The sequence below is a fragment of the Montipora foliosa genome, chromosome 12 (assembly GCF_036669935.1).
Source record: "Montipora foliosa isolate CH-2021 chromosome 12, ASM3666993v2, whole genome shotgun sequence".
In the NCBI taxonomy this organism is placed as follows: Eukaryota; Metazoa; Cnidaria; class Anthozoa; order Scleractinia; family Acroporidae; genus Montipora; species Montipora foliosa.
Window position 1 is genome coordinate 6,928,874 of NC_090880.1, and position 14,330 is coordinate 6,943,203.

General features: G+C 37.5%; 1 protein-coding gene across 1 annotated transcript in view; it reads left to right on the forward strand.

The window, feature by feature from the left end:
• Positions 1–14,330, forward strand: part of LOC137978953 (echinoderm microtubule-associated protein-like 6) — a 103,069-nt gene that overhangs the window by 9,629 nt on the left and 79,110 nt on the right. Inside the window, exons 5-10 of the mRNA XM_068826079.1 lie at positions 3,244–3,389; positions 4,353–4,488; positions 6,032–6,147; positions 6,878–7,101; positions 7,691–7,947; positions 13,870–14,082. Of these exons, the coding sequence (XP_068682180.1) occupies positions 3,244–3,389; positions 4,353–4,488; positions 6,032–6,147; positions 6,878–7,101; positions 7,691–7,947; positions 13,870–14,082 (1,092 nt within the window). The remainder of the gene's footprint in view (positions 1–3,243; positions 3,390–4,352; positions 4,489–6,031; positions 6,148–6,877; positions 7,102–7,690; positions 7,948–13,869; positions 14,083–14,330) is intronic.

A 14,330-nucleotide genomic window follows, 5' to 3' on the forward strand; every position in this document is an offset into this window, starting at 1 on the left:
AGACAGTACATGTACAAGGCTGCTAGCTAAGAAATGTTTCATTTCCAAACATTAAAAGTAAGTAGCCCGAGTCATTTTTTCACACATTTTTCCAATTTCATTAAACTCTGTTTATCTTCGAGATCAAGGGTGATACGTTTAGTGGTCACAGTTCTTGATCCTCTCCGTTGCCGATCAACATTCCATGTTGGAATAGTGAAAGTAAAAGTGTACTTCAGAAAATAATTTTTTAATGCTTTTGTTTTTTGTTTTTTTTTCGCTTGCACGTCTTGCATGCATAAAGATCCAGGTATTGCGCCTTAGGGAAGAACCTTGTGCAATCCCATGCAAGCTAAAAAGCTACTTTAAATTATAGGTGCAGTTACACTCACCATGGTAAATGCCATTTCCCATGGTAAATTATCCCGCGGTGCCTCACACTTGAGTTTTAGTATACCGCGTTAACTAGGGGTCACACGTTACGAAGATTACCGCGAGGTAAAACGAAATCTCACGCAATTCATTGGCGAGAAATTTAATCACAACTTCATCAGCATAGCGATTGGCTCTTGTACCTCGGGCATCAAAACACCCTTCCAACTTCCCACGTTAAATGTCATGGGTGCTTCCACTGATCTTTTTGACGTATCCATGGATATTTAACACGGGAAATTTACCTCGGGAAGCGTCGGTCACACTACTAAATACAGTTTCCCGTGGTAAAAAGGCAATTTACCACGGTAAAAGTGCCCCGTGTAACCGCACCTTATGTTTCAATGGTACGTAGCAAGTTGGAAGTTGGGGTCCCTGTCTGGTCTGCCTTTCATAAAAAGAACTTGATAAAAATTGGAGGAGAACAAGTCAGCGTAGGGCCACTAGGTTCATCGTATGTTCTGACATGGACTACAAGGGCAGACTTGTCTCCTGTAGTCTCTTGCCTCTTTCCTTGAGGTAAGAACATTTTGTTAGATATTTACTTTTCTGTTCAAATGCAGACAGGGACTTCACGCGCTTGATCCGTCTGACTTTGCCAATGATGCCATCCCATGAGGCGCAAGGGAGGTCTGACAAGGGGCCTATATACACTTTACCTTTGTGCAAAACTGAGTCCTTTGCCAATTCATTTTTTAACTGCGTTGTGCCTTCATCTGGGCTTCTGATAGGAAGCCATATTATGCGTAAACATGTGTTGATTATGCGGAAATTACTCCAGATTATGATAATAATTATTAGGCCCCTCCAATGCTTATGGAGGGCTTATGGTAAATCAGGACGCGAAATCTCTGGAGAGTCGCCAATTTGTGACCAGCTGTAACGGTTGAAATAAAAGGCTTTGCAGTTGTCATTTTGCTGCAACTTTTGCTAAAGTCAATAAAGCGATGAAAAGTCATTTTGTTTCTTGTCATGAATTTTGTTTCAACTTTGAGATATGGAGCAAAATTGTAATGTGGTTGGACCGCGATTCATACCCTCCATCAATCATCATTTTCAGCGGTTTCTTACACATATATATTGCGGGCTTCTATTACAAAACTGTTGTCTAAGCTCTTTCCCAAAGAATGCATGGAAACTTCTCACTAAATTACAGTAATTTAATCTTACGAACGAAATGGTGTGTGTTTTTCAATGTTCAGAAAAGTAGGTGTTTCAAAGTAGTCAATCTCTTTGGCTTTTATGTTTGTAAGGATGGTATTAAAGCAGCTGCTTTACCACTAACATCAGGCATTTCTTCAGTATTATGCGGAAAATATCGTAATTATGCGGAGGATGCAGATTTAGGGAATTATGTGGATCCGCATCGCCGCATCCTGTTAGATGCCTTGCTTCATGGAATGCATTAGCAGTCGAGCTGTGCTTATGTACTTCTTTGAGTACTTTCAAGCAGCTTCTTAAAAAGCATTGTACAACTATTTTGGATAAATAATTTAACACATCGAACCCTTGCTCCTGGGTCACAAAGACTGTAGACTTAAATTTGCTTCTTTATTTTGATTATAATTATTGATTTATAATTATTATTATTATTTTTTTTTTAGTTTTATTCGGAGATCTTATTTATAGGTGGTCTTCACCTGTCCAGCTTCTCCACAACATAATAAATAAATAAATAAATAAATAAATAAATAATATATAAATAAATAATATAAATAAACTTTCCACAAGTTAACGCACATAATCGTGTGTAAAATGAAAACAGAGAAAACATATGGACGTACATGTACCATTTCCATATTTGGGAATCACTATTCCATATTTTGGAATCACAATGAAAGAATTGTTAAATTGTGGAATTTGCTTAGCTGCTGTTGTCTCCAATCATATCGCTTTTTTCATTGTTTAATCTCCAGCTGGGATCAAATTTACACGTTGTGATAAGTTAGGTGCCCGTCCGGGCGACTCGTTCTTAAATTTGGTCGCCTGTGCTTGCAAATAAGGTGTACCCAGGTGACGATGCGACTGTTAGGCAAAAGTTACACAAATAAAACAAATAAATTTGAGCTGTTTTGGGTGGCAGTTGGATTGCAAGCAGCTGCACTTGACTTGCTAAACTAAATTTTTAATGGTAATAGTATTTTACCGCCCATTTTGTAGTCACTTTACAGGCAAAACTTTATTTTCACCTCTTGTAGGAGGAAAAAACTTTGGGGTTGATTTGCAAAGTGGTTCGAAGTTTTTTGCAATCTAATTTATAAGGCTAATGCTTGAACAGATATTAGACTGACCCTCTGAGGAATAACTCCAAAGGCGTTAAGCCTTTAACAAATTTTATGAATTCTTTGAATAAGTGACTATTGTAACAGACATCCAATGCTTTGGTCTATTGACTGATTAGCCTTGGTGTACTTTTTTGCCATGAAAGGTCAAAGTTACAGTAAACACCCGCATAAGAATTTAAAAACCTGTTACGCTAAAAATTTCATTTTTATTTAGACCCCCCTTCCATAACAGCCAGCATAGCCTAAAAGATCAAACAGGTTTTTATTTTTATTAATTAGAAAATGACCTTGAAATTTCAGGCAACTGGAACAAATTGCACTGTAAACTGCACAGATCTTTAAAACTTATTTTTTTCATCCATGGTCATGAAATATATTAAACATCAGCTTCCTCACCAGATGAAATCAGTCATACCATATCATAGAGTTGAGGAAATATGAACCAGGTTCTTATATGCCTGTGTTTACAGTTACTGTAGTTAAACCTGCTTTAGGTGTTTTAAAAAAAAATCTTACCATTACTTGCATGCTCATAATTCTATTACAGGTGTTTTTGGCAAAGCAGGAGAAATTCAAACCAACCTGTGTTTAGCATTTGGTGCGAATGATGTAACTTACTCTGGGACCCTCAGTGGAGAAATTTACAAATGGAAAGGACAGAACCTTGCTGGAACCATACCAAATGCACACACGGTACAGACAAGTGCACAACAATCTTCATTTATTTATGTAAATGTACTGTGTCTTGGCTGCATTACTTTACAATTCATTTAGAATCCCTTTTCTTGTGGCACAACTCTCTCTATCCCGTGGAAATATTATGTGTTCGCACTCCAAAATTGCTGCAGGAGTTTTTTTCATGTTTACCTTAACAATTTAAATGATGTACCAGTTCGAAAGGGCCCTTTTATATCATGACGTTTTGTTTTTGGTTAAATGCAAGAACAGTTTCAGTGACAAAAATATTAAACTACTTGCAGTATTAAAGTTAATGTTATCGCTGTCTTTTCACAGTCCAGAGACTTCATTATGGACACTATCTTTATTATGTGATGTTGCTCGGCCATAAAATTTTTCTTCTTTACCATAATTGCATACATGTACATGTACTTTATGATGAAAAACAAACTGGCTGTAACACCTTAATTTTGTAGAGTAGCAAAACTGCTATTTTGTAATAGAATTTCAAACCCTCTGTTGATGGTCCAAGCCGCTACAGAAACAAAAACAACAATCTTTCACCACAGATTGAATTCACCTCTGTAAAATCCTTGATTAATTTCACATAAAATGACTCATAAATAAGTGCTGGTACATGTGTGTGTGTGTGCGATTCAACTGAAAAGAAACAGAAATTACAATTATAATGTTCAATTGAAAGTGAAATGTACACAACCTATTAAATAGCACTGAAAATGTACAAAAGACAAAAGTTCACAAAAAGTGAATGGTAACAGCTCACAGAAATGGCGCATACAGAACTCTCGGAAAAAAAACAATGTACATCTAGAAGCTATGAATAAATTAAGTTTGAAGAGAACAATATTAAAACTAAAAGTCAATTGTTATTCCTTTGTATTGGCACTACACCCTCCTTCGGGCAGTCTTTATTTTTATTAACTGTGTGAATGATTATTTGTGATTTTCAATTTTTAGGCTGCTATATTCACCATGCATGGGAATAATGATGGCTTTGCCACTGGATCTAAAGATGGCACTGTTGTTTTGTGGGACAATGATTTCAAACCAATCACTAAGTTGGATATGATCAATAGTCCTGTTGGTTACCAAGGTATACTAATATAATCTCCTTATAATTATTTCTCTACTACCAGTATGTTTTATTTTTTTGGTCCAAGTTGTCACACCTTTTTCCAATTGATAAGTGGCCATCCAACAGGGCTGTCATTATGGTTTGCAAAAAGTCAGCAATTGGACAAAATAGAGTTGAGACTTTTCCCATTTTTGGACTTCTGGACTGTGACAAGAAGGCCAAAAAATTTGCCCCCACCAAACCCAAGACAATATTGTTCAGGAAGATGAAAAAAACTCATGAATGTCTCAACATTGTTTTGTAGGGGAGGGGAAGCCATAATATCAAGATTTACTTCACACAACAAAAGCTTTCTTAAGCTGTTTTTTAATACATGTACATGTTGAAACTTTTAGCTGAAACTTAATAAGTTTTGGCGAGGCAAAACAAGTTTCAGCTAGCATTGCACCATGAAACTTGGTTGGTTTCATGCTTGCAAGTACATTGATACTACAAAAGTAGCCAGCTATTGTTAGTGCAATCAAATCACTAAAAAAATTAATGTTAAATAAATAATTAAAAATGAAATGAAGCTTTATTTAAGTGTCAATTCCTCTTGCACTGAGGCACTATTTTGGGACACTGCACATAGAATTAAATCAAACATTTGTTTTTGAAGAGAGGGGAAAATTCAGCTCTCGGAGCAGAGTACCGTAGTTTTTCAGATACAAGGTGCACTCGGTTGTGGGACACACCTTTAACTTTCAAACTTGATGGCATTTACATTGTATGTCACCAACTGATAATCTCGTGAAAATACTCGGCTATAAGACGTACAGTACACATCTCAAATACAGGAATTTGGTTCAACTCATCACTAGTTAAGTCAAGAACAACGGGAGAAGGAAATTCAAGTAGAATTAAGAGAAAAACCTTTAAATCCTGCAGTTATTAGTACGTTTTTGTGGGTGGTTTTGTTGTTCAATGCAAAGAATTGAAGGCCATCATCATGAACGATTTTGGAATCGCAGTAAGGGGAAGACTGGGATGAGTTTAACATACAAGATGGCAGCAAAGGATCGAAGAACCATGCACCTTGAGTTTAGCTCACATTTGGGCCCAGCAAGCAATTTCTTTGAGATAAAATGCTGTGCCTTGTAACTGAAAAACTATGGTAGAGATTAAACTAACAAAAACAAACTCAATATGTTTGCATTTGCAAGCTATACCCACACGTGTTCAAACCAAGACTGGAAATCGCAAGATCTTGGTTTATATTCTTTCAAGAAATTCAGCATTATTCCACAGGAATCACTGACGCTTGAAAATGAAAATATACGTTTCCAGTATTTAGCAGCTTGGGCTGAAAACGCATTTTTGTGATGAGTGTTCAGTGTTCCTTCCCACAATGTTCCGCGTGAAATTCCCAAGTTTGTTTCAAAGTTCGCCATTTGATTGACAGTTACGTAATGAAATTCCCAAGTTCAAAGCAAACTTATGAAATTCACAACGAGCACCGCGAATCGCCTGTCAAAAGTTTTGTGAAATGCACTGTAATTTATGTCGCATTTTCCATTGTGAGGTCTCTCTGTGAGGAGTACATATTGGTCAGGAGAAAAAATCCTTGTTGGTACCAATGCTGGGGAGGTATTTGAAGTCCTAGCAACAGAGAAGGACAAGCCTAGAACTATTGTGCAGGTGTGTTGAAATCAAACTTAGCAACCTTAACCCTTTCACTCCTTTGGGGTGAAAGGGTTAATGGGGACATAGTTTTTTAATGAACCTAGCTGTTGTTAACCCTTTCGCTCCTGTGGGGTTCCCCATTGACGAGTAAAATCGTCTGGCATTAGACAGAGTAAAATCTATAAGTCTCATTGGCCCTTACAGGAGTGAAAGGGTTAATTAAACAATTGGGTAACTTTCTCTTTATTCATATCAAACGGGAATCTTTTGGGAAAAATTCTCTTGTTTCTATCAAACCAAAAAATTAATATAAGCTTATCATATTGAGTAAATATAGATGTTCTTAACCCTTTGACTCCTGACTCCCCTCCCCCCCTCCCCCCTCCCCCTCCCCCCTCCCCTCCCCTCCCATTGACAACTAAAATTGTGTGATATTAGGAGTCTCTCTCCTAGGAGTCAAATTGGGTTAATATTTTTTGAAAAGTGTTTAACCCATTGATGCCTGGGGGTTCCCATTAACGAGTAAAATGGTCTGGCATTAGACAGAGTGAAAGTCTGGCTGTTTCATGCAGGCCGGTTTGGGTGTCAAAGGGTTGCCAAATCTAAGGCAAAAATAAGTTTTGTTGCCATGGTAACAAGAAAGAACCAATTAAGGTACATGTAGTTCAGCAAGGAAAGTTTGTATTGTTTGAATGTGTTAAAAGATCAAAGATTGAAAAGCCAAATATTCATTTTGATGTTTAAGGGGCATGCTGAGGGTGAGCTGTGGGCTTTAGCTGTGCACCCCAAAAAACCAATGTTTGCAACTGGCAGTGATGACAGAAGTGTTCGTTTATGGAGCATGTCTGATATGACACTATTGGCGAGAACTGATCTGGACCAGAAAGCACGCTCTGTGGGTTTCAGTCCAGATGGCAGTCACTTAGCAGTTGGGCTTGGTGATGGATCATTCATGGTTTTGAAAGCCAGGTGACCAAGTCAACTCTAGAATTTGTAATTTGTTATCATTATTAATTATTGTTCCCGCAGCCAGGGTTGGATCTGTCGAACAACTTAAGTTAGTTGTTGATTGTCAGTGGCCCTCTGACTGGTACCATATAAGTGCTACGTAGTGAGGGCAATTGCTCAGCCTGTCTGTGTTCATGCCTCTTCAGGTATTTTGTTCTAAACATACTGATTAGTTCATATGATCTGTCACTCCTAATGACTGACCTGTTTATCTGCGTGTTCTGTTTCATTGCACACCAGGTGACTCTTGATAGTGAAGTCAAGTCTATTTTCTATCTTTCATGGGCTGCATTTTTTCCATTGTGAAGTACATTGTACTCTTCAGTTTTTGCCACTCAGTTGTGCAGTATCAGTGAGAATAACAGCTCTTCAATTTTTCCTTTAAATTGATTATTAAATGTGTTCCTACTTTTTTGTAGGGCTGATATTATGTATATGTACGTGCTTTAATTGGTTGCTTGTTGTTGCTGTTGTTTGTCAGTTGTGGACTACTTAGATTATGCCACACACTGTTTTAGTCACTTTAACTATCCTTTTGGGTTTTTCATAGAGATCTATCTGAAGTTAACCATATAAAGGACCGCAAGGAAGTAATTCATGAATTAAAATATTCACCAGATGGCCAACACCTTGCAGTCGGATCCAATGACAACTTTGTAGACATTTATTCCGTAGCACAGCGGTACAAGAAAGTGGGGGAATGTAAAGGCAGCTCCAGTTTTATCACTCATTTAGACTGGTCTGTGGATAGCAAATACTTGCAAACTAACTCTGGTGCTAGTGAGAGATTGTTCTTTAAGATACCAAGTAAGTATTTCTAGATGATTTCCTGAATTAGATCATTCAGTTCAAATTGGGATTCAGCTTTGACCTGACTTTGACCGCTTTGACCACAAGAATGACTTTTCCATAGCCAGAGCGGGATCTGCACGTTGGTTTATTCTCAAAATTGTCCTTGTCCTTGTGGTAAGACCACAAGGACAATTTTGAGAATAAACCAACGTGCAGATTAATTAACCCGTCAAAACAGGAGATCGGAAAGATTAGCAAAAAAATCCTCGACAGTATCAACAAGAAACTGCTGAACGCCACGCGAGTAAACCAGTGGAAAAACACCTCCTCTGTGCTGCAATGGTTCAAACAGTTGCCTAACAAACAGAGGTGTGCTTTCATAACTTTCGATGTAGTGGAATTCTACCCTTCCATATCAGAGACACTACTCCAGCGTGCCCTTGACTTCGCAGCCAATTATGTGACCATTTCAGATGATGATCGTCACATAATCTTACAAGCTAAACAATCCCTTCTTTTCAACAACGGAAACCCTTGGCAGAAGAGAAACACCGGCACGCTCTTCGATGTCATCATGGGTAGTTATGATGGAGCTGAAACGTGCGAATTAGTGGGGATCTACATGCTCTCGCAGCTTAAAGCAATTTCTCACGGCATGGAAATTGGGCTTTACAGAGATGACGGCTTAGCAGTAATCGACCAAACCCCACAAAAAATCGAAAAAATCAAAAAAGAAATATGCAAAGTGTTCGCCAAAAACAACCTACGCATTACTGTTGAGGCCAACAAAAAGGTTGTAAATTTCCTTGACGTAACATTAGACTTAACCACTGAGAAGTACAAGCCATATTCGAAGCCTGTAACTACTCCGCTCTATGTCCACAGCAAATCTAACCATCCCCCTTGCATAATAAAGAACATCCCTGAAGCAATTAACAAAAGATTATCTGAAATCTCATCAGACGAGGAGCCTTCAAAGAGGCAGCACCGCCCTACCAAGAAGCGTTGCAGAAAAGCGGTTATTCACACACCCTCAAATTCACCCCACCAGAGCAGTCACCAGAATCCACCACTCACAAGAGAAAGAGGCAAAGAAACATAATTTGGTTCAACCCACCATTTAGTAAAAATGTTCAAACCAATATAGGAAGAGAATTTCGAAATTTGATCGAGAGGTGCTTCCCACCGAACCATAAATTAAGAAAACTGTTTAACAAAAACAATCTTAAGCTAAGTTATAGTTGTTCACCAAACATAAAACAGATCATCGATGGACACAACAAAACCATCCTAAGCCAGAACATGTCACCTCCACAACAAACACCCACCAAACTCTGCAACTGCAGAGCACCAGACAAATGCCCTTTGAAAGGACAATGCTTAGTCAAGGAAGTAGTGTATCAAGCCACCATCACGACCGCCGAAAGCACAGAGACGTACGTCGGCCTCACGGCCACTGAGTTCAAGACGAGATGGCGAAACCACCAAATGTCATTCAAAAACGAAAGTAAAAAGAATGACACCGAACTGAGCAAACATCTATGGCAGCTAAAAGATCAAAAGAAAGACTTCGCAATCTCCTGGAAAATTCTAGCCAAGGCCAAATCTTATAGCAACCTTACTAAACGATGTAATCTATGTAGTACCGAGAAATTCTATATTGTATATAAACCGGACATGGCAACGCTCAACAAACGTAATGAGCTCGTATCGACTTGCAGGCACAAGCGAAATTTTATCCTTAGGTTCAACCGCATCCTCAACAACCAATCATAAATTTACAAATGCTTTTTTACTATTGTTTTTCAAGTTTGAATCTTGTAACGATCACGCTACTGATGTATATAAACCCCAGCGATGCTACAGTGTACATGGAATTTAACTGATGAGTGGCCCAACTCCTTGTTGGTCTACGAAACAGACCTGTATTAAAGTCCATATGAAACTATATTGAGTAGAAAAACATTGTTATATATATATATATATATATATATATTATAAATATTACATGTATCAAGTCTAAAGGAGATGCATGCATACAAAATGAATGGTAATTAAAACAGAAAGTCACTGCTCTGTTTTTAGCAGGTAACATCATTGATGGATAGGTCTGCTTAGGTTTCTTTTGTCAAAAAGCGTTACACCCATTTCCTATCGACTTGCAGGCACAAGCGAAATTTTATCCTTAGGTTCAACCGCATCCTCAACAACCAATCATAAATTTACAAATGCTTTTTTACTATTGTTTTTCAAGTTTGAATCTTGTAACGATCACGCTACTGATGTATATAAACCCCAGCAATGCTACAGTGTACATGGAATTTAACTGATGAGTGGCCCAACTCCTTGTTGGTCTACGAAACAGACCTGTATTAAAGTCCATATGAAACTATATTGAGTAGAAAAACATTGTTTTATATATATATATATATATTATAAATATTACATGTATCAAGTCTAAAGGAGATGCATGCATACAAAATGAATGGTAATTAAAACAGAAAGTCACTGCTCTGTTTTTAGCAGGTAACATCATTGATGGATAGGTCTGCTTAGGTTTCTTTTGTCAAAAAGCGTTACACCCATTTCCTTAGGAAAAAAAAACAACAAAAAACAAATTCGTACTGAAACCAGGCTTGTTTTGTCCAAGTGAGTCCACACATCAAAATTCCCAGTGTGTAATTAAAACATCCTTTTTGAACCGTGGAGATTGCTGTGGATCTAGTTTTGTTTCTAGCCTTTTGATTGGCTCACTGGATCTTCTCTATCATCTCATATACCCCATGATTGTGTCAATAAAATTTGTTTATGGTCTTAGCTGAAACTATTGATGGGAAATTTTCAAGTGTTGAAGCTTTAGAATTTATTAAATTTCATAATTTAAACAAAATTTATTATAATATTATTATATTCATTCCTTGACCATTAGAAGTGCTTTTTAGTTTTTGCTAAATTATGTGATTGGTTGTATCTTTCTTTCTATCTGACTTGGTGCATGGTTGGTTATTACTGGGTTGCCAAACCCAGTCGGAATCTGCGTTTCATTTGTCCGAATTTTTTTTTTCCGTGTCATGAAAAGTCTTGCCTGTCACTCCCCTGCTAAGTGGTGTCTTTGTGCATAGAGTCTTCTATGCATATTTTGTTAGGTTTGAGTGGGGTGGGGTAATGTGTAGACTTCTCCGGTGCAGACGGGAGGACATGTAATTATTAACCTGGAATGGCGTCGAAAGTCATTGTAACGCCAAATGGCATTTAGTGCATCTTTAAACACAATATACCCTTATGGAGCTCAAGAATGGAACGTCAATTGGAAAAACAACACAGGCAGTGAAAAATATATCTGGAACCTTTAAAGCGACGAGTAATGGGCTTCGACAACAGTTTCATTTTTTGCCGTTCAATTGGATATCAAGTAAGCTCTGTTTCTAATATTTTACTAACTTGGTATTATACACAACACTGAAGTCAAATGGCAATTCTTTTATGGATTTAACAAACATTGAAGGAATCGAACTCCGGGAATGCATCACTATGTTTACTGATCAAGTCGCATCTAAGTTATCTGGCAAGTTACATTCATTTTATGACTCAACTCTGCAAAGGTAAAAAAAAAGGGAAATGTGACAGTGAAAAATTATTTGAATGAAAGCTTGTTGTCTCTTTTGTGCTTTATTATTTACGGTCAAGGTTCTTTCGAAAAGGGTTTGATGTGAAATGGCAGAAATTTATTTAATTGCATATGCTTTGTGACACCGATTGTGTGTCTCGTCTGCACACAGGCAAATGAAATAGGAAGAGTTTTTTGCCTCTTATAGCAAATGTGTTGTTTGTTCCAATAATTGTTTCACTGGAAAAGATTTCTGTGAAATTTCCACCTTTTGTAAATTTATCATGTTGTGTAATTTTCGAGCTTAACAAATTTGCATACGTGTGTTGAAATGTGATACGAGGATGATTTTTGTGGTAGTGAACTGTAAGGAGCGCATAAGTCACGACAATAAACAGGTCTGTTGGAAGCATGCTTGAGTCTCAACAAAATGAGCCCCAAAATCGGCAAGAAATTGTGACGCTGATGAATAATAAAGTAGCTGCTATTCCCAAAACGATTGAATTACCTTCAAGTTGTTATAAATAACCTCGTCTTGGAGAGTAAATTTTTGACTTTGCAGAAACAATGAACAATGGTCAACCTCAAGAGTTGGGCGATTGTGATCTTTGTATTGAATTCGCACATTTCTTGTCAAACTTTATAACACTTGAAAGAAAAAGAAAACTAACAAAAACGGAAACCCGGTATCTCGGTATCTTGCCATAATTTGACGTCCCCTCTATTAACTATGATTTGACACAGATGCTTCGCTGTTTGGCGAGTAAACACGCCACGGTAACTTGATCACGGCGCCCGCTGAATTCGATATCACTTTCGATTTTGCGATTTACTCGGTGCAGCCAAAAGTACAATAACAAAATTCAACTTAGCAAAAATCTCCCAAAATGTTTTTCGCTGATGGTAACATTTTATATTCGTGGTTCAAAATTAATGTTGTTTTCATGTCCTAAATTTTGTTACTGATGGCAAAATATTTTATTCTCGATCGACCGTCCTGAAAACTTCCTTCTGCTCTTCCTAAAAACTGTGTATCAAGATTTATTTACTTTTGCATGAATATTTGTTTTGCATAAATCAAGCTAACAAAATCTGTACCTTGCTTGGTTCGCATTTGTTAGCGTTAAAATAGAATTTTTGGTCCTATGCTTCTGTTACAAATTGGTCTATTCAGTTAGGTCGCCCATCCAGATACTAACGCCGCTGGACAATGATTAAGTTCAATGAACTTTTCTTTATGCTCAGAGTGCACGCTTAAACTTGTGGTGAAAAGAAGTTGTGAGGGAACTAGAAAATGATCAACATGTCAGCCAATGTTTTTCCATTCCCTTTTGTTTTCTTCAATCTCTCTGGGTTCAGTACTTTGCTAGTAACCACATGTCTTCTCAGGGGGCTATTTATTTAAGACTTCTACCATGGCATTACAATATACAATACCAAAACAATATCTGTTAGAGCTACATATTACGCAAAGACAACTTGAATCTCCTCGAAGACAAAATGCAGCTCAGTTGACAATATGGAATAAAGCGCTGTGTTACTTCAGTACCACACGTAAGCAATGCGTGTCATTTTTTTCTAAAGATGACAGGAATTTCTTCTTTCCGACAAATCATTAATAGTCTGGTAGCCAGGTTTTTAACCTCAGAAAAGGATTTGTTTCGTCTTATGAACGTGTGAGCCAAAGGGACTCTGCTGGTACGACTTCTGGGTGACCCCTTAAATGGTCTTAATGACCCCCGACTTGAAAAAAATTCCCTGGAACGCTGCAGTTTAATACCACCCATCTCAGCCCCTTCGTACCACAGGCAACCCAGTGTACGCTCATCGAGCGTCTAGTTAATGGTACATACATGTATCTCATATCCAACATGTTCTTATAGAATTATTGAACATGACTGTATGTTATGCAATTTTTTATTATTCAAATGACCCTGAACTGTCTCATGTGATGTACAAAGCCCTAGTGGAAAGTACTTGCTGTTGACATTTAATACTGAAGAAGCGACTTTCATGCTGAGCTGTCCACTGAATTTTTATTTTATTTTATGGAAATGGGTTTATCCACTGGGTTGATGTGGAAAAATTGACCACTGTGGAGAAATTTAAAAGCTGACATTTCAAGCATCAACACCACAGGATAGGATAGGATAGGATAGGATAGGATGACTTTATTTAACATGGTTGAAACACTTAGCCAAAGGATAGTTTACAGGTTTTTCACTAATATACTAAAATTAACTAAAACGTACAAGCAGGTGTACTACAATACCAAAATACTACATGTAAAAACTAATCCTGTTTATCCATTTTTTGTTTATATTAATTAGATGGCAAGAGGATCACAAACAAAGAGGAATTGAAAGTGATTCACTGGGCTACGTGGACGAGTGTACTTGGTGTGGAAGTGAGCGGCATCTGGGAAAAGTACACAGACACTAATGACATTAATGCTTGTGATGCAAGCTTCCAGAATGAAGTTTTGGTGACTGGAGATGACTTTGGACTTGTCAAGCTCTTCAGATTTCCTTGTCTGAGAAAAGGTGAATTTAAGTGTATTGTGCCAAAGCTGCATAGTTGACTAAGTACAGCCCCTTGGCTTCCAGTCTCTATTACCTAAAAGTTTGTCTGGTTGCTCATTCAGACCTACCAGTAAATGCCCATTACAAGGTTATTTCCATATTTTCATTTCTTCATCAATCTGACCTCTGTTATGTCACACCTCATGTTTTTACGCAACTTGACAGTACATTGTGTTAAGTGAAATGAAATGAAATCAATGAACTTTATT